General features: G+C 36.0%; 2 protein-coding genes across 5 annotated transcripts in view; both read right to left on the reverse strand.

Annotated features, from left to right (window-relative positions):
* LOC132204167 (LIM domain only protein 3-like) overlaps positions 1 to 21,173 on the reverse strand; it is a 155,209-nt gene that overhangs the window by 49,442 nt on the left and 84,594 nt on the right. For all 4 annotated transcript variants that reach the window (XM_059632497.1, XM_059632516.1, XM_059632488.1 and 1 more), the window contains one exon: positions 12,791 to 12,857. The gene's annotated coding sequence lies outside the window, so the exon portion shown is untranslated. The remainder of the gene's footprint in view (positions 1 to 12,790; positions 12,858 to 21,173) is intronic.
* Positions 1,503 to 3,916, reverse strand: LOC132205069 (G-protein coupled receptor Mth2-like). Its single transcript, XM_059633922.1, has 8 exons — positions 3,696 to 3,916; positions 3,498 to 3,644; positions 3,361 to 3,443; positions 3,036 to 3,303; positions 2,903 to 2,981; positions 2,391 to 2,572; positions 2,146 to 2,329; positions 1,503 to 2,064 (listed from the first exon to the last, which is right to left on the reverse strand). The coding sequence occupies exons 4-8, from the start codon at positions 3,217 to 3,219 to the stop codon at positions 1,701 to 1,703; spliced, it is 993 nt and encodes a 330-aa protein (XP_059489905.1). The 5' UTR covers positions 3,220 to 3,303; positions 3,361 to 3,443; positions 3,498 to 3,644; positions 3,696 to 3,916; the 3' UTR covers positions 1,503 to 1,700.

Raw genomic sequence — 21,173 nt, forward strand, 5'->3', positions numbered from 1 at the left:
TACCACGCGGAAGTTAAGAAAAAAAAAGATTCGGCACTAGGGGGACAGAACGTTTGTTCTTTTTCGTGTTAAAAAGGAAATCCAAATCGTCTTTTCAGCCCTTTTTACGCGCATTAATTAAAACCAACTGCTGATTGATGTGCGTAAAAAATTATTAGGTGGTCGTTAAGCGAGGGTCTGCGGAGGTTTTGCGCTCTTGATTGAGCCATGATGAGAATAATGTGCCGCCATGAAAGGCAACGACGTAAAACAGGCGGTTCGTCGTACCAGAAAGAAAGACTAATTTAGCGCATAATGTGATTTCGGTGTGGGGCAGACGGAGAAGAAAAATCCCGTCGACAAAGAAACTCCTCCCCGTGCTATCAACGCACTTCAAAAGATCGCGACCCGCCGCCGAGAAAGAGCATAATGAAATGAGAAGCCGGAGAGAGAAAACACAATTTCGGTTTTCCCTGTTGCTCTGCAAGATTGAAGTTTTCTCCGAGAGTGTAACGTCGTTACGGCGCGGCCCACCTCTAATGTCGGAAGAGATAGACGTCGGTGCGGTTTTCAGCTCGATTTCCAGCCGCAAATGTCTGCTCGTTATGCTGACGTGGCGATTGGCTCAATTTATGCGGCGGAAAGCGCTTGATTGAGGCGGCGAGCTGTAATTACGGCCCTCTAATGTGCGTTTGAAGGGTGGATGACTGGGTGTGTTTGCTCAATTTCTCGCCGACGAGAATATCGTATTGACTCAGGTGCCGATGTCACAGCAGTCACATCCTGATGATATGTAAACACGCCACCTCGTTACTCCACTTCCTCGCCTGCATTCTGCCCAGCCGTGCTCGATGCGCCCGCGACAGCAAATTCCCACAACTTCTTGGTGGCATGTCGCCCGCCGAGTGTGTTTGCGATGCGAAATTCAACATACAATTCCGCACCCTCTCTATTCTTTTGATAGAGAATTCTAGGCAAGAGACGGTAAATAATTTATTGCGTGTTGCCAAAAAAAAGAAAAATAGTATTGAAGTTTTATCAATTTTCAAAAATTTTCATTACTGTTTATTTATTGAAATTATTCACATTTTAAAATTTAATAACTTCAAAATTTTGAATGTGAAATTGCAAGAAATTTGTTATAATAATAAAAGAATTTTGATTTAATGGTCAATTCTTTTTACGATTTATGAATATTATATCATTAATAATAGGTTTTAATCTATATTTAAATGTCATCTTTTATGCAAATGAGGTTCACAACAATGATTAATATTAAGCAGTGCACCTATAAATTTCTTGCTAGTTGTTTATTTTTCAAAATTGTTGCATCACATAACAATGTGATATAACAATTTGCATAAATAAACAACAATAATAATTTTAATTTTTCACAGCTTCTTTGTTTTGTGAATCTATGTACGAATTAAAATAAAAAATAAATGTTTTTATTTTAGAAAACTATAATTATAAGCTCTTGTGGAGAAATAAAATGCGCCAGATAACTTAATAATCAATTATTAATTATTTTTTATTTAAGGGCTTATATTCTTTTAATTTTTCAATATCCTGCTCAGGCATAAAATTTCTGTAAAGATATTATTTATTTTATTTTGGTATTAAATTTATTTTCACTTGATTTTTATTTTCTATGTTGTTTGCGACAAAAATGTTATATTTTATGTACAAGTCATAAAAATGTAACAATATAATTATATCAATTAAACAGATGTTTCAGCCCATTTAAAATTATGATTATTATGAAGCGGTTTCGTAGCAAGTGTTTCGCCGCATGTGATAGACACTTCAGACGTCTTGTTTATTTGGCAGGACCGTTTCTGAGCAGTGCAGCTGATTTCTGGCCTTTCAGGATGAACATTTTGTGGCTTAAAACGGCTCATCAGCGAGTTCCGAACTTTAAGGTTACAGGCGACACAGAAGAGAAAAATGAAAACACCTCTAGAACTATTGAAGATGTCGAACGGCACCCACAGCCACTTTGGCTTACTCTCGGCCGCCCATGAAATCGTTTCCATTATCCACAAACCACCCATCAGCAAAAACATCTTCACGTACAAGGCAAACCTATAAAATGTCCATTCAGTTTAGTTTGAAAAACAAAAATATTTGTGTATTATGATAGCAATTAAAATAAACAACAGGGACCTCTGTTTGTCGTCCCACGCGCAACCACCATTTCCTCCGTGCGTCATACTTTCGCCTTTTTTTAGAATTCGCGCCTCACTCTTCATCTTATTTATTTTAATCAGGGTTATGAAGAAGAAAGTTATGTTCAGAACGAGCAGAATCATGGCCGGTCCCTGGTAGTACAAAAAATCCAGAGTGTGCGCTGCCAATTTATGCATTAAAGGTTTAAAAATTGAATAAAAAGAAAAATTTACAATACACACATCGAAACCAGCATTTGCCATGGCCAATTCCGGGCCACAAAAATGAGTCTTCAGTGAGAGTGAAATCAAATATTACAACGATGACCAAGTTTATCAAGGGATAAAGCGTCGAGTAAAGGGCATACATTCGAAACTTCTTTTCATGCGTCTGCTGTAATGACCCAGTCATTGTTGCAAAATTTCTGTAAAAATTTTATGAAAATGAATTTGAAACCGCACAATGACTGAAATTTTATTCACACGCGATAAAAGGTGGAGACAAAAGTTTATAAAATTTACAACTTTTACCACCAAAGCATTTGAACTATTGAGGAATTTCAATCTCAAAGTCTAGAATCTTGTTTATTTGTTAATCTTGTGATTCTGCAATTAAGAAATACCTGGCAAAATTTAAGCCTTAAGCTATGTGAATTTTTGATTGCGACCTCAATTTCAGTAAAAAAATTTTAATTTTTTAAAGTGAAAATTAATAATTGAGAGGCCCTAGAATATAAAAATTCATTTCCTCTTACCCAAAAGTCCAAAAAATGTCAAAGCACATTGTGTTTAGCCAAAAGAATGAGCTGAGAAGGAAGGTGAACCCAATGTAAGCTAAAAATTTATAGATTTAGCAATTTTTCATAAACATTTCATTTAAAAATTTACCAAAAATTTTGCAAACTATAATGGCACTGTCAGTGCCTGACAAATGAGTCACAGTGAGGCCTACAAAAGCCATCATCAGTGTAAATGACTCGCACGCAACACTTTTTCCGTGTAAGGTTTTCATCTCCGGCGTTAAGATAAATGCGAGCAAAGTGAGGAAAAGGGAAATGATGGACATGACCATGAAGATCGGGTAAACATAGACTTGAAATTGTATTTCGTCCGACGCAAGGTCAACGCATTCGAAAACTTGAAGTGTGCCATTTTCCTGAAAAATTGAATAATTAAATTTGATAATAGCTTGGATTAAAGGTCCTTAACACACATCAAAAAGTATGCAGAATTCCTGGTGATGAAGAATAGAATTTTGTCCATCACCCTTGTTGATGAAATGAATAGATCCATTTGCTAAAATTGTAAATTGATCTCCCTCATTATTCTTTGGATCCAACGATAGTGCACCTTCACATTTGTCTTCCTTAATGACATAGAAATGCTCGTTCAAATCTACTGTTTTATTTAAACTTATGTTATGAACTATGTCGATTTGGTATTTATTCTCGGGCAGCGTTGCATCATTGATGGTGAAATTTAAGCTCTTAACTATTGCTATAAGGACAATATTATAAAAAATGAATTACTAAAAAGTCAGGAAATCACCTGAATTGCAAAGTCTAATGCAAGGCTTAATGTCGCATTGGCAGATGTAAAAGTCTTGGCCCTCCTTCCAGAATTCGTCTCTTGCGTAAACTGCATCTTTGTTCAGCAAACCCCCATCTCTAATCGCTACAGGATCTTCCAATTTTAACTTTTGATCCTCTTCACAATTTTTTCCAAACGAAAGTGGCAGCAGAACTACTAAAAACGTGCTCAGCCCGTTCGTCGGCCTCATTTTGATAAAGTGAAATAAATGGATAAACGGAAATTCCTTCCCTCTGTTTTTATCAAATACAGGAAAACAATCTAGGCTAAAAAAACCGCAAGTGAGGCTCAGCTCGCGCAAACTTCCGTCTCATTATTTATTCAAGTAAATTGGAAGGAAGGTGATATTAAATTTGCCAATTTTATCCAAATTAAAATTTAATTACTTGATTCGTAAGGTCCACATACCGCTTTATTTCAATTAGAATAATTGAATGTGCTAAGCTCGTTAAGATTTTTTTGGATTATTGTTAATTTATTTCCTTAAATTTTTACCCAAAAAAATCAACTTGAAAAAATGTCAACAAATAGTGAAAATATTTGTGTTCTGCCCACAGTTTTGATTTAATTAAACTCCACATCTACGGTCAAATTGTGTCTCGTGAGCGCCCAAAGTGAAATTTCCATTTACGAGTTGATGCCGTAATCTGCGTGAGCCGCGAAATAACCGGGCGCATCAAGCAAAGGCCTTCCGGAAAGGGTGATGTTGTTTTTCGATTACATAATCATCTCACGAAATTGAGTGCCCGAGCCGAGCTCTCCCGGCCGGAACGGACGTACGAACGAACGAAGATTGCATCCCCTGCAGCAGATATCGAGTTGCTGGATGGACTTAATTAGCAATTATCTTGAGCATGTATCACCCGCCTCTCCAATCCGCACTTTGCAAAAGCGGCGCAGAGAGCGAACGGCTCGACCGACCGTCCGGACGCTGCTGGGGCTTCTCTCATTCATTAGCACACCAATTTAAGTTTCTCATTTTACGAACGTCCGTGTGCCGCCGCCGTAATAATTCTCTCGCCGCCCTCCAATTACTGCGAAATATCATTCGCTGATTGAAGGGTTGAGACACGCGCATAATTTCAACAAGCGAGGCACCAACAAATTTGCCGCGCAGATTGCTACTGGAATATTCAATTTCGGCTCAAAGAGCTGACAGGCAACAAAATCCAATCAAAATTTCTTAAATTTGTTTTCAATTTCTACCAAATTTAATTTTAATAATGCATTTTTTTGCACTTTAAAATACTGCTTAGTCCATATTAAAATATAATGATTTTTAAATTACACAAAAAGAGACTTAATTATATAATTTAATTATTCCTGAAAATGTTTTTCATGATTTCCTTTTATCCTTTTTAATTCCAATATCACTGGTAATCATATTAAAAAAATTATTTAATAAATCATTATAGCGTATTTTACCAAAATTCATTATTGTTAATTCAATCTTTTTTATCGACGATTCCGTGTGAATAGGTGCCATGCTTGCGAGAATCGGTCAACATTGGCTAATAATTTATGAGTGACAAAGCCAAAGGAACCTTTCACAAAAACCACGGGTCGCTTTCAGTATAGGAAATGGCATCGAATCTGACCCAAAAAAACACTTCAAAGCGGAGGATGTTTAACTCTTTTTTGCGCGTAAATGGGCCCGGCATTGTGGAGGGCTGAAAATTATTGCGGCCCGTTTGACATTTGGCTGCGCCATAAAGGGAAATTAATTCAAACAATACAAAAGACGGCGGTGGGTCTTTGTGCGGAGTTTATTTAATAAAAAGTAGCGTGGAGAGAAACAGCAAATAACGGGCCGCGGCGCACATAAAAGCAGGTGCGTCTTAAGAAGGGAGGACTTATTTTGTGCTGTTTAAATTGGACAGCCGCCGGCGGGTGGGTTATCAAAAGCAACAATAAATCCACTTGCGCCGCACCAATACTGCTTACTTTCGCCTTCCTTTAAAAAAAAACCGCCGCACACGCTATTATTATTATTGCGAACAGGATTGAGTCTCGGCGACGACGGAGGCGGCGGCGGTGAACGCGCGGCCAATTTATGTAGTATTATCATCCACCAACGCCTGATATATAGCTTCATTTCCGGGCCTATTGAAACGGTTGATGAGAAAAAAGAGCAAAAGAAGCCACCTTGTACTGCGTATATATGTAAGAAACCTCACCCTTTAGTTCATAGTGAACAATTTCAGTGGCAAGAAAATGACATGAAAAGGTTAATTTAATTTTGTATTCAAGAACTGAAAAAGAAAACAGTTTTAAATTTTCATTTATTTATTAATTTGTTGGATAATATATTAAATTTTAAATATTGTAAGCTATAATTGATGCTAAATTTTAGACTTAAGAATAGTTGAAATTATAAAAATTAAAAATTAAATCCTAAAGTTGATAAAGTATTTCAGTGTCAATTCTAATTTTGTTTATACTCTACTTCAAAAGACACAAAATAAAGCAGAAAACAATATAAAACCTATTTTAAAAATTTTAATTTCTAAATCATGCCAAGAATTTTATAATCCTCTGTAAAATAATTTTTTTTTTGCTCATATCATTTTCTCATAAATTTCTTAGCGTTAGCAAAATTTTTGTTAGTAATAAATATTGATATTATCAACTGCCCTGGCCTATTATTTAAAATATTTTACCTTCAAAATTATTTTTTGCCTCTTATTCAATAAACTTATAAATTATTAATAAAAAATAGCACAGCACAATTCCAAATGCATTCATTTTCCAGCAGAAAGGATTGTACACGTTCCGGATTTTATTATTCAATTCCACTTTTTTTTTCCATTTCGCTGCGTGGAAATAATGCGCTGATCGCCGCGAATGAGAAAGTTGCCGCACGCCAGGAATGTGGAAATAATTTATGACCCGGCATATGGAATCAAATAATACACCTGCGACGTCAGGAATTCCAACAAAGAAAAAGTAATATCAAATTTATGCATTAATTTTCCTGTCGCCGGTGGACTTTTTGCCGCGCGCGTTTGCGGCATTTATTCAATGGTGGGCGACCAATATTATAACAACTACTGCAGCCTTTATTCAACGCGAGAAAGAACGTAATGAAATTTGAAAATCTCGGCTGTAAATCATATTACCCAGCAGAGCTATTTTCCTTTTTATAGCATCCTTCTGTTACATGACCTGAATGGGAAAATGCTTTTTGATGATACCTCTCTCCCCCCTCCCTCATCTCTCAAGCAGATTCAAATTGAAATTGGAAGACGTTTGTCTTTAATGCATTATTGCCGAGCCATAAATCTGCACCGCCTGCGTCGAAATAATAATTGCAAATCCGACTGCTCCTTTTAAAATTCAAAAATGCTTGGGCATTTACTGACACTAAAGAAGAAAATTGCATTTCGTTTACGAGAAGAAGTCACTGCTTTTGTTTTCCAAACTGTGCTTTGTTATCTGCAGGGACGTTATATTAATACACTGTGTTGGTGGATGATGGATCCAGCAGCCGCTATCTCTGTGCTTTGGGAGAGAACAACCCTCTCGCTGCGATGACGAGACCAAGTTATTTTGCAGCCGCTGGACATTATTGCGCCACAAACATAGCTCAATCTGATTGTGCAATGTGCACCCCTGATTTATGCTTCAAGTTGAGAGACTCGAATGCCCTCCGTTTGGTCTCTATTGCTACTGTCCCTGCAAATGGGTTGTCACAATGATGGAAATTGTTCAACTTTGGAAAAATTTATTGAAACTTATATTAAAAGTAAATTAAATCGCATCCGAAATATTTAACGATTAAAAATGCGTGACATTAAGCAGTTTGATGCAATATACAACAATTCACATATTTATTCTCTCGCAACAAAAGTCATGCAGATTAATATACATTTATTTGCTTAAATTGATTCATAAGAAAAACTTTAATTAATGAAATTCATTTTAACTCCTTTGTGATTTTTTTTTTTTTTTTTTTTTAATAATAAGCACTGAACTAGAGTAAAATTTATCACATTTACACACATCCCTGCTTCCTATCAGTGCAACCAGCATTCTGCAACATGAACTATATATTGATTTTCTTTATATATGTATGTAATAATGTTTTAAAATAATCAGTTATAATTTGTAGCATTTTAATTTTAGATAAACACAAAACATATACAGAAATCACAACATCTAACTATATCTTTGCTGAAGATTATAATGTTAATTTAAATGTTTAATTGCAACATATATATTTTTTTTTGTTATACTTATTTTAAAGTGCTTGACAACAATGATGTAATCTAATCGTTTGTTTTACGCATCAAAAATCAATAATTCAAATAATTATAAATAAAAAATTAAATAAAAAATCCCCAAATTTTATTTAATTTTTTCAATAAAAGCAAATATTTATAAGATTAATGACTAATTGTATTAGTATTTTTTTAATTTACTGTTAACATTTTGTAAAACGAAATTTTAAATTGAACCCAACCCTCTAGCAATTTCCACAAATAATTAGTCTTTTCTTCTCCCCTTTTTTGTGGACTGCCCATAATATGAATTCAAAAGTTCCGTGCACGCTGGAAGTTGGCAGTGGATTTGCTGAAACCAAACGTGGGCAGTTTTAGTCGCCAATTAGCGCGCCTTTTGAACTCGCAATTAATGTGTGTGGGCGCGAGAGCCGTTTTCAATAAGAGCGAGCGCACGTAATAAATGCGTGCACAAATTCGCGGCCGTTGTTATTCAAAAGCGAATTTTTGCACGCGCGCCAGTGGAAATAATCAGCGAGAGAAAGAGAGGGCAAAGGTAAAGCTGCTCTCTCGCGTCGCTCTAATTGCCACGTGTAGCCGGCAGGCTAATAAAGAAGCTCTAGAAATGAATGCTGTGCTCGCATGCAGTGCCTTGAGCCAGAGCGGCCATAAAGACATCGCGGGGCAAAACGGGCCTGTGTATTCATGCAAATTGCTCGGTGCAAAGTCAATGAGAAGGTGGATTTTAATTGCGTCGCAAAGTGCCGTCCAATTAGGGAAAAACGAGACACACACACGCACTGCAGCCTGCAAACTCCCACCTGGAAAGCGGAAATGTGGAGAAAAAAGAGCTGAGAGCAACGAACTACTACAGTTTGTCATCCGGAACAAAATCTGCTCATAAATTTTGAAAAGATGCGCTTGTAAGCTTAAAAAAAATGTAAAATAAATATATTTACTTAAAAGATTAATTTTTACGTTTTTTCTTTCTTTTTTTGGATAAATTGTTTTATTCTAGACAATATTAGTTTCTCTAAACACATGTCTGTGTAAATTATTTAAAATAAACTATAAATCATTCTTGATGGAATTAAATTATTTAAAATTTTAATGTGCTATCATATGAGGTTGGCAGAGGCGAATTTAATAAAAAAAAATGGTATAGCTAATGTATTATTTGAACAGCTTATTTCTTCCTTGGGATTGATTATTTTAATTGTGCGAAAGCTCCAATACATGATTGTCTCATGCGAGTGCTTAAAGCGAAATTGAAATGAAAGTTTTGAATTTAAATTATCAAATTTTATCACCAGAGAGCCATCAAAAGTGTCTCACAAAGGCAGCTGCTTCAACTCTCACACACCAGAGAGAATAATAAATACAAAGGGGGCGCGAGAGGCAATCAAACCGGCAATTAAAATTCCGAACCCTTTCGTAACAAAAGCACACGCCGCTCAATCAGAAGCTCTGCGCCGATTAAAGAGGAAATTTGCATGCTGATTGCAAAGTGCATAAATTCGAGGGTAATTGCTGGAGCGGCGGCGCGGCGTTGTTTTGAGTAACAAGCAAGCATAAAGACGAGCAAAGAGAAAAGAGAGGCACACACCGTGTAATATGCTGCTCGTTAGTACTGCTACACAAACTTAACGCTAAGTTGACAGTCGCTAATTACGGACGCGAGTATTATTTCTTTCATGGCTGTATAAGCTTTTCACTGAGCCAGCAGCAGTTTTAAAAGCAGCGCGCGGCGCCGAGCAAAGACGGTGGCATGGTTTCTTGGCTAGAATTTTAATTGCCTCCTTTTTAGCCCCTTGCACTGCGCGACGACGATGAGGGATGAGAAGCGACACAGCCTCCCTTGCTTTGCAGCTGTACACACATACTTTATCGATTAAAACGGCGCCATCGCTAATTAGCGGCCTGAGAGCATTTGCGGTCGTGGAATTATTGCTACCGTGTTGTTCTCAAGAGTTTGCAGCGAGAGCATCGCGTTTCCAGTGCCAACGCAAGACTAATTAAAAAAGTCGAGTGCGCAATTTTCGTTTAAAAAATTCGCCTGCTTTGGTAATGACGCTTGTTCAAGTTTGGAGTATATTTTTTTTGTAATATAGAATGTAGAGTTCAAAGGGTCACATTTAATTGCCAAATTACAAGTACAAACTTTTTATTAATAATTAATAAATATAGAAAATAATAATGTTTTAATTTTATAAGTGCAAGATAATGTTTTTGTAACAGTTAATAAATTGCTGTTTTTTCTTCATTTCAAAATTATACTGCTGGGCGCAGGTGAAAAAGACTTTTGATTTTAAGATCAAATTCGAATTTTTCTAAGCAAAAAGCCATTGTGGCTAGTAGAATTATTTTCTTATTTTGAGAAAGAGATCTTCAGATGGGAAATGGAATTTAGGATAATTAACATTTATCTAAAAATTGTATGGAGCTCGATTTCAAAGAATTTAAAGCACTTAAATTTAATATTATTTCTTCATAAATTATTTTTATACTATTAGATTTTATTTGGTTTTAATAATGTAATTGGGTAAAATAATTACAATCGATGTTCGCTAATTGCAAGGCGGATGATGTCTGATTTCGGGAGGGCAAAATCTTTGCTAGAGTGGTGGTGCCGTTTTGTTTAACAATTCCTTTCAATCCAAAAAAATTTTAGTATCAATTGATTTTACACAAAATTTTAATGCAAAAGTCACAAAAATAAACAGTGTTTCATTTGAATTAAATTTAAAGTAATGATTTGAGAAAAAAAGAGGAATTTAAGAAGTCTAGATAATGGACAAATGAACAACATTAAAAATAGAGAATAGTTCTGGGAATGCACTCAGGGAAATAGAGGCCAAAAAATGAGCTTCTTCCTTGGCTGGATCCAAATTTTGGGATTTTAATTCTTATATGTTAAAAGGAAAGCAATAATAATGAAAAATTAAAATCTAAAAAGTAAAAGAAAACTATGGTCACCTAATGCAATATTTTTAAATTATTTTAATTCAGTTTTATTACATTAAGATTAAAAATTAAGTTAAAAAAATTAATAAGTGAAAACTACAAATGGTCAATTTTTTTAGAGCTTGGCGCTTTTTATAATCAATTTTATATTTCATACACAGGCACACGGAAGAGGTTGCTCACGAATCTAACGGTGGAACAATTTCAGAAGTGCCGCGCTGAGAGTCGAGTCACGATTTGAAGTAGAGTAAACATGCACACAAAATGTGGCATGAGGACATTAATCGAGGATCCGCAGTTTGCGGAGCGTATAAAATCATAAGCAAAGAAAGAGCTCGAGTGGTCTGAATGGAATAATGCCTGTTTGAACGCAGTGAATGGCGCGCGGATTATTTTCTGCACGACAATATCGCAGGAGCTAGGGAGCCACTTGGCGTGATTTTGAGCATGACTTTGCAAGTGGCGGCATCAAAATTAGCCGAGCGCGGATTTATGCAGGTAACAAGCAACGGCGGCGGCGGGTAATTAGCCCCTGTTTGAAGAGAGCGCACACACACACACACATACACCCTTGGCTGAATAAAATTCATCAGGGGGGAAGGAAGCGCGAGCGAATTCCTGCAGCTTTTTGCGCGCGCTCCTTTGATGATGCAAATGCGCCCCGGCGTGGGCTAATTAAAAGCGAAAAAAGCGATTTGCATTCAGCGTGACGCGATTGTCCGCCTAGCTGCTCCCCATTCGGGGTGTGAAGCACTTTTTCGCCAGACAAATTGCACAACCCGTACGCCAATAAAAAGTTTCTCTCTTGAGCTGCACCCGCGGCCAACTTTAATTTAGAACTGTACTTAAACTTTTACTGGGAATGGAGGGGAACGTAAAGTTTAAAATTTATTAGAAAGTAATGAATCATAACGCAAAGTAGCAGCAGCGGCCCATAAAGGTGGTGCTCGTCGTAAAAGTGAGAAATTGTGAGATCGTGATTGGAATCCGAGAACAAACTCAGTCTAACGCCGCAGATCAATTTTTGGCAACTCCTACAAGCATTGCATACTTAATTGTAAAAAATATCAATATTTTTTTATTAAAATATGTAATGCTTGTAGAAGTTGCCAAAAATTGATCAATTTGATATAATTTATTGTTATGTATTTGAAAATTTGGCGATTAAAAAAATTAACAAATTTCTCTTCTAAAATTTACCAAAATAAAAATCATCATTTCCTGCAGTATTTTAAAATATATACATGCGAATTCTAGTCAAGCATGATATTTGTTTTTTAAGTGATAAAGTTAAAAATATTTCCAATGACGTAAAATTAATTAAATTAACAAACCTAATAAATTTACATTTCAAAACGTTTTTTGTGATAAAATAAAAGCAATTAAGAATTTTAAGTGGATCTATTTTCATCCATATATTCTGTTTTGAAAGAAAAGTAAAAATATGCAGAAAAAAACTAATAAAATGTGTAATGAATGCACATTTTAATTAAGGAAAATGTCCCGTTTGCGTGCATGAGTCGCTCATTTTATTCCTCCGCAAACCGAGTGGAAACAAACGGACAACGAGACGTGCCGGCGATTGCCAGCTTCGCAGCGAGGACACGACGCAAAAGGGTTGCGAGGGCAGGGAAAAGTGACAGCAGTTCGCGTGTCTGCCTGCCCATTGAAAAGCGGGAGCCACGAAGCGTGAGCCGGCGATAAGGGTTCAAGGGGGGGCATCACGTTCGTATAACCACACACTCAGCCACGCTTCTTACCGCACACTCCTCCGCTATAAATTACGCCGCACACAAACCACCGGCGCCGCTCCATCATATTTTAATAGAGAGCGGCACAACAACTATCCATTTAATCCGCCAGACTTACCTGTGGCCAAAGAGCGGACGTCAATCGGTGCCTAATTTCCGGACCGTGTGGCGAGAACCTGCACCGTCTGGAACACATTTTTGCAAGGCTTTAATATCATGTTTAAGGGGAAGAACAGTGACAATAGGGTAGGGATTTAATTTAGAAAAATAATTCATTCTTCTTTTTACTGTAGTTGAATAAATTTTCAAAAATGATTTCATTGCTTTTAAAATAATTAAAGAATATAAGTGATTTGCATTTAAAGTTGGATTTTTCTCGTTGAGTTTTGCTATTTATTTATTTATTTATTGTTTAAGAAAAACAATGTCCTTCATTCATAAACAATAAATATCTTACAATAACCTTTGAAAAAAGCTGTAAAATTCTGCCACATCAATTAAAGAAAAAAAAATCAGTGCATAAAACCTCTAGCCACTTTAAATTTAAAATTATGTATTTGTTGAAATAAACAACCTATCAAATTTTAACGTGCTGTTGATTTACGTCAAAACGTTGTATAGCTTTCAAGCCACAAACAAAACGATAAAAAATTAACAATGCATTCGCTTTTCAATAGATTGCAAAACAAACATCCTGTGACCTTTGTAAAAGCTTTGTGTTTCCATGGAAAGTTTCCACAGTAGAGTTTTGAGCCATGCTCGCAGTGCAATATCTCATCGTTGGGTGCTTGATATTTTATGCAAATCATGTAACTAAACCGAAAGCTGTTTTTAATGATTCGAATTTTTAAGTTTTCAAATTCAGGGATACTGTGGCACTATAATGGCCAATCGGAACTTATCAATGAAATTGAAGTTAATCCCTGTCAAAGGTAAAAGGCTATATTCATAAATTAAAATTAAACCTCTCTCATGTTTTCCTGCATAATAGGAACCGACTCTTCTCCTCGACTTGCAATGCAATTAAGAAGAGAAAATATAAATAAATGCTGTGGAAACTCAAAGTGCACATTTGATAAGCCGGTCAAAGCTTTTTCAACATCAGTTCTATTGAAGGATATCAAAACGAAAATATGGGTACAGTTATGATATTTAAAACTTAAAATACCTTACGCAAAATAACCTTCAGAGCAGAGCAACAGGAAGAACGAGTGTCGGAGTTATGCGAACAACAACTAAAGTTGCGAAAAGTAAGTTTCTTTCGTTTCAACAAAAGTGCCTTGTATATAATGTTCTTGAACTTAGGAGATTCAAATGGACCAGGCAATTCACATTTTCAAACTGTATTTAATATACACAAATTTACCTTTACACGTGTTCCGAAAACCGTAATAGATGTAAAAATGAGCCCTATTACAACACAATATGATGCACCAATATCCATTGTTCAAAGTTCCGAAACTAAATCATCACTTCCTACAGAACCTCTTGATGTTCAAAGTTATCAACCCGAAACCACAAAATTTTTCGATAATCAATCCCTCCCTGACAAAGAAGTCTTCGTCATTGAAACTGTTCCACCTCAAACTACATATGATTTAACCCCAATTGCACCTACAACCCCTGAATCAATATTAACTACTCAAAATGTCACACCTGATACCAAAATCCCTGAAGCAACGTTAACAACTTTTACTGTCCAACTTCAAACCACGACACTTGTTCAAACTAAACTTACTCAAACAACCCCTGAACCAACAATGACTACTCAAACTTCCGCATCCCAAGCCACACTTGCTCGAACTGTACTTGATCCAACAACCCCTAAAATATCTACATCTACTCAAACTCTCCCACCCCAAACGACAGTTACTTCAACCATACCTACTCCAACGACCCCTGAACCAACATTAGCTACTTTTACTGTCCAACTTCAAACCACATCTTTTGTTCAAACTAAACTTACTCAAACAACCCCAGAACCAACAATGACTACTCAAACTTCCGCATCCCAAGCCACACTTGCTCGAACTATACTTGATCCAACGACCCCTAAAATATCTACAGCTACTCAAACTCTTCCACCCCAAACGACAATTACTCCAACTATACTTACTTCAACGACCCCTGAACCAACTACGGCTACTCAAACTGTCCAACTCCAAACAACACGGGCTCCAACTACACTTAATCCAACGACCCCTGAAGAGACTATAGCTACGCAAACACTCCCACCCCAAACTACGCTTACTCCAGCGCTCACAACCATTGAAACGACGTTAACTACTCAAACGGTCCAAACTGCACTAGCTGTTACTACACTTACTTCCACGACCCTTGATCAAATGTTTGTAATTCAAATCATTCCACCTCAAAATACGCGTGCCCCAACCACACGAGCCGCGAAAACAACTCGAGCTCCAATAATTATTCGTCCTCCGACAAGTCGTGCCTCTGCAACTGCACGTACTACAACTACTACAACAGCAGGAGCCATTCCAACTTTTGCAGACGGGATTATGTATGCTTTTTGAATATCGAGCATTGAAGTTTCAAGATTGTGGAAATTAAAATTCAATAAAAATACGAGCTGAATAATATAGAGCAAAACTTCTTTTTATGCAATGATCCAATTACGAATAATAAATTTTCAGTTATTTCTTGTTTATTACCATTAAAATTATATTATCCAGTCAAGTTTCTGACATCAAGTATCAAGCAGATTAAAATTAACGTAGTTTGTAAAATATTTTTTTTTTTTATTTATATTCTTGATTAATTATGGTAAAGAAAAATATTTACCACACAAAAAGAGTTAATATTTAGGAACTGTTAATTCACTTCCGCCAAAACTTTTGCAGCTTTCAAACAATTAAATAAAAATATTTAATATTAATAAAAATACTCATTTCCGATATATGGAAAACATACATCCTACACATTTGTAAAATCTGAGCCTGTCACACAGAAGCGCAGTAGACCAAAGGAAAATATACTCGGTGGAATTGTTTATAATCAGAATTAGGGGAGTTTTTCATTATTTAAAAATGTAAAATTGCTGTTTGAAGGATCTGACTTCAAAGACCGAAAATTTTAGGGTCAGTGTAAAAATATTAATATGTTAAGTGGAAGTAGATTGATACAATTAATGTTCTTTTTGAAAGCTCAAAATTAAAAAAAAAAAAAAAAATTAAAAAATATCCCATTTCTTTGGTTACCTTAAAGTTTACCTTTTCTGCTTTTTTATAATTTTTTTTTTTAAATTAAGGAGACACAGGGCTGCTGACAGAAACTGGCGTTGTCGCTTTATATCTAACTAAATTAATGTACAAAAAATATTGGTATTGCCATAAAAAAAACTATAATTTTTTCCTATATTTTTATTTAAATAATTTCTGTTATCATACAGATATAATTTGAAATATTTTTACTTGAATTGCTTTGAAAATCGCTTGGAAGAGAAGCCGGAAAGATCAAGTCATATATTTGCTTGGAAATCAGTGAAATTTTTCAAGTTGGCGTCATCAAGAGAGATAGAGTCGCGTCCAGCGTGGCGTGTGATCAATGTGCTCTGGCACTCGCATTATTTCTCTGTGTATCCCTAAAGCACGCGTAATACCGGCCACTTTATTTACCCGACCGGACACTGGCCATGCATCTCTCTCGACCGCGGATTACGACCGCGCCATTTATCCATCCTAGGCCGCATTTGACTGCGCCATTTGTATTGCAGACCGAATTTATGTGGACGGTGCATTTGGACGGTGTCTGGCGTGATTGCTGCTGCCTATTTTCCCCGCCATTAGGCAGTCAATACACCTCTTTGTCATGCCGCTCGTCCCTCCAAATGTCGCACACTGCTTTATTTCCTGCAAAACAGGCGCATTTCCGTAGCATCAAAACAGCTACTGTTGGAAAACAAATGAGCAGCATTTCCACGAACGCTGCAAGTATCTACAGGGAACATCCTGTTTTCTGATTCTGCCTCGCTTTAATGTGATAGTACGTTTAGATTTGCAGGAAACTAGATAGTTGCAAGAGAAACCAAAGTATGTTGTAGCACAAAGTGTGAAAAAAATTATTTTCCATACAAATATGTTTTTTCCACTTTGGAATTAAATTTATAAATATAAAATAGAATATTAATTAATTATTATATATTTAATTTACTTTAAAATTATTTTAAGTTGATTTTTTTAGTATCCGTATTTTTCAATAACTTTTCCACTTAAAAAAATATTTTTTTTTAATTTATACAAACGCAGCGATCACTGATAATTACAGGATGGCTGTTCTAATTTAAGTAATTTATATAGACTTTTCTCCTCTAGCCGCTAATGAAATGGTACAGATATCTTGTAATTATGAGTTAAAACCATTTTGAATAATTTGAATTTTTCTGATTAAACTTTTAATATCCTGATTTGAAATTACAGTGATATTTTCAACAAATGCGAAAGGATAAAAGAGTTAAATAAAGAACTTAAATCAGTTCAATCCCATTTCCCTGATTCTGGACATAATACGCAAGATATAATAACAAAGAACTATATTCCAATTTTGCAACTGATTAATTTTCAAATTATTCTGTTTTCAAAATTAGTGGTGATTTGTTGCACGTATAAGTTATTCAGAAGTGTTTAGCCAAGCAAACAAAGCCTAACAGCTCATCGTGCAGTAAAGACCCGCGCGTCTATTACTTCCCAAATTAGGGGCAACGGTAATTGCTTTAGTGCGCAGCGAGAGTGTGTTGCGTGAATTTATTCACATTTGTTTGCCGGCCGCAACCACACAAGAGAGCGTTTTCTGCTGCACGGCCGGCCAGCCCGAGTGGTCAGCAGTAAATATCGCTTGGACCTTAACTGATGGCTATTTTCCGTTCGGCTAAAGTCCTATTTTCCACCTCTGGGACCCCAGAGCACATTTTAAACAATGCCGGTCGTCCATCTCCGGCCCTCCCCTGCACCCAGCAGCAGGTAAGTTTGTTTCCAAATGGTGCGGCGCTGTTTTGCCCCGGTGCAAACCATAAAAGCGAGTAGTTGCGCCGCTGCGGAGAGAGCTGGCAATTGACGTATTAATTTACTGCTAACATCGATTACAGACTCCATTACAAGAAAACACGATTACTTCGCTGCCATGTGGATTTTGCAGCCAACTGGCGATAAGGTGTATAAAGTGTTCCCTTCAGACTTTCGCTGCTTTTGGCTTTGCCCATCACAGGCGTTTATTCCATAATCAATGAACAGACGGGATGATAATAATAATTTTTTTAGTTTACTAAGAGGCTTTAAATCATAATTACCAAATCTCATTTCTCTTTACTTCATATATTTGCTTTGAATGCAATTTTTACTCAATATTACACCAATTTTAGCTTATTAAGTTAATAAAATAAATTATTAAAAAATTTATTAAAAAAAATTATAATAATCTCATATTCTAATCTGAAGACGCGCTATTTGCAAAATTCAATTTTTATTTTGAAAATATCCATGAATCAATTTCAACGAACAATAAACGTGAACTGACGTGAATAATTTACAGCCACTTGAAATATGCTAGAGTGATAAAAATTTCACCTCTGGACGTAATTTTTATGCCAAAAAACTTTTCTGTTGAACCCAAAGCTGAAGGTCAAAGGTCAAGGTCACTTTTAAGCGATTTAACGATTTTTTAGTAAAAAAAAAACTGATTTTGGGGATGAATAGAACAGCACTACTAGTACAGCACTAATATTAAATATTATTATAAGCTTAAATTCTCAACTGATTTTACATAAAATGATCATACAAATTTTAGCTAAAAATATTCAATTGAAACATTAAAAATTATTTTAGATAGAGGAAAATAAATTAGAGTACAATAATATTTTCGAATTATATGAATTTCCAGCAAAATATATTCAGATAAAACATTAAAAGGAAATGAACTTATATAAATATGTTTAATTAAACAAAATCAGCCAAAATCAGAAAAAAATGTATTAATCTGAAAAAAGTACCATTTCAACGAAGCAAATTAAAATCTTGAGGAAAAAAATGTCCTCATTTGGTAATTAATCTCAATGAGCGTAAAAACTCTTGACTTTTTTTACGTTTGCCAATCGAAAGCCCTCTTGTGATTTATATCTGGCGACCAAAACCGATTTCCTTTGTGGCAACTTTAATTGGCAATTTACCAGATCGATCCGTCCGCAGATGAGAAAAGAATCACGCAGCGTTTTATTTAAATTTAAGGGGGGAGCGCCGCGTACTCTCAATTACCGAAGCAAACCCCTCGACAGCCGCGCGCTCTGGCAAATCCTCGGTGGATAAGAGAGGCGGGAGCTTGGGTGTGCGTAACAAGTTTTTGTCCATACATATATTGCAAAAAAGATTAGAGATCGAAGCCGACAGCGGGTTTAATTTACGAGACAAGTTAGATGACTATATAATTCCGGTGCGGGCGAAAACAAATGGGAGGTGAAAATACTGTAAGCTCTCCTCTCTTTGCCGGTCTCCCGGGTGCGATTCGTATTTTCCTAGCTACATCCTGTGACCATTGATTCGCAGGTAATGGCGGAATAAACTTGGGCCGTGCCAACCCGCCTCTCTACAGCTCCCGCGAGGTCCATTCTCCAGTCCGGCCTGGCTCGACGTACGGTCCTCGTGCAGTCCCTCATGCCTTATTTTTGCAGCACATGCAAACATTCGGACAGAGCCTTGAATAAAACTCGCAGCTGATGCCTGACACTCACCCTCGGTGACACTCCAAAGCCCACACGACCCACCACATATGATCTCCACCACGCCAGAACAGATGATTTTTTTTCACTGTTTGACTAAACACCACTTTGCGGATGCAATAAATATTTGTAGCTTAAATTTTTGTTGTTCATTCAAGTCATACATGAAAATAATTTAATTGGAAAAAATGAGCAGAAAGGGTATCACAACGTTTTCATTTGAAATATTTAAAGTTGCAAATATCAACCAATCGGAGTTTTTCCCTATCAAAGAAAAAATTTTTGAAAGATTTTTGAAAAGTTTAACCGAAACTTATATTGCTAGAAAAGCTGGGCTACATTTTACTAAAATTAATTGAGTGACTTTTTACTATGAAAATTTTATTGCGAATGAAAAACCAATGTTTAAATCAACTAAAATAGATTAAAAGGTCTAAAACTGATAATTTACTGCAAAACAAAACTGATGAAATTGGACGAGCAGGACCAAATGTCTGTTTTTTGAAGGAAGATTGCACATTGCACCAAAATCAATTTACTTTTTATTTGGAAAGTTTCTGTGGTTCTCCAAAACAGGTTAAACTTTGATGCAAAAAAAATCCTATTTTTTTACCAGCTCTATTGAAAAGAGGAAAAAATTGGTAGATCATTTTTATTATCTTAAACTGTATCAGAAATCATTCTATGTTGTTATAACTTTTTATTATTATATTGTTATTTATTTGTCCAAATTTTAAACAATGTGATGTAACAATTTGGACAAATAAACAACAATAATAATAAAAAGTTATAACATCATAATTTTTTTCACAAATTTAATGCATATTTTTTTCTACTAACGAAAGGGAAATTTTTCAAAAATTCAATTTTTATTAATGCAGCGATTAAAAGTGGCTTTAAAATATTATAAATGAAAAAAATGAACAATTGGAAACGACTGCTGACCATGGTATATGCACGCGAAGTAAATATTCAAATTAAACGTGTGTATGTGTAATGGAGTTTTGCACGCAGAATTAATCAAGTGTATAATTTAATTCAATGTCGGTAGGCGTTTTTCATCATTTGGTTGGAAAAATACACGAGTGCTTGCGCGACTCATAATTGTCGGCGCGAGGCATGCATATACATTAAGCGGTGGCGGGCGGGTCGTTAGCGGCGGTGATGGAAAAAATATGGAAATATCCTCCAGCAGGCTGAGAGCGCAAACAAACAACACCTTCCTGAAATAGAGAGGAGCACGCAAATGAAATTTACAATTCCTTTTGAGAGGCCCGGCCGCGGCTTTCAAAACGTTTGAGATATGAATAAACATTTTATTCCAATGACCCGCTCATAAATATGAATGTCGCGCTCGCATTATAAATAAATAAATTATAATGTGTGTATCTGCACCCGGCGAGCGATGAATTAAAGAGGGGGATCGACCGGCGCTTTGTTTACGGATTGAAAAGAATGGGCACCGCGTATATAATTTATAATTAAGCGAAATCAATGGGGCCGATTTCAATAGAATATCGCTCGGGTGCGCCGCCAAATAAAAACAAAAAAAGGGCGGCGGAGAGAGCGAACAACCTTTCGGGCCGGGTTAATTAAAAAAGTTTGCTAATTACTAATTCATGCGTGAAGTGATTTGTTTGCCTACGCGTCAGTTTTGTGTGTTGGAGCCCTTTCAGAAAATCAATCTCGTTTACCGGCTCTAAATAAAACACAAACATGCAGCTCGGCTTTATATTTTTCTGGCTCTTTTATAATTATTCGACGCGCGCGCGGACAT

The sequence above is a fragment of the Neocloeon triangulifer genome, unplaced genomic scaffold (assembly GCF_031216515.1).
Source record: "Neocloeon triangulifer isolate White Clay Creek 2 clone unplaced genomic scaffold, ASM3121651v1 ptg000002l, whole genome shotgun sequence".
Taxonomy (NCBI): domain Eukaryota; kingdom Metazoa; phylum Arthropoda; class Insecta; order Ephemeroptera; family Baetidae; genus Neocloeon; species Neocloeon triangulifer.

What these genes read in the sequence shown, in the direction of transcription:
- LOC132205069 (XM_059633922.1), bottom strand. Translation starts at nt 3,219, where the DNA reads ATGGTCATGTCCATCATTTCCCTTTTCCTCACTTTGCTCGCATTTATC. An exon ending in GACATTTTTTGGACTTTTGG is followed by an intron (nt 2,573 to 2,902) that starts GTAAGAGGAAAT and finishes AAATTTTTACAG; the next exon opens with AAATTTTGCAACAATGACTG. An exon ending in TGGCAAATGCTGGTTTCGAT is followed by an intron (nt 2,330 to 2,390) that starts GTGTGTATTGTA and finishes ATAAATTGGCAG; the next exon opens with CGCACACTCTGGATTTTTTG.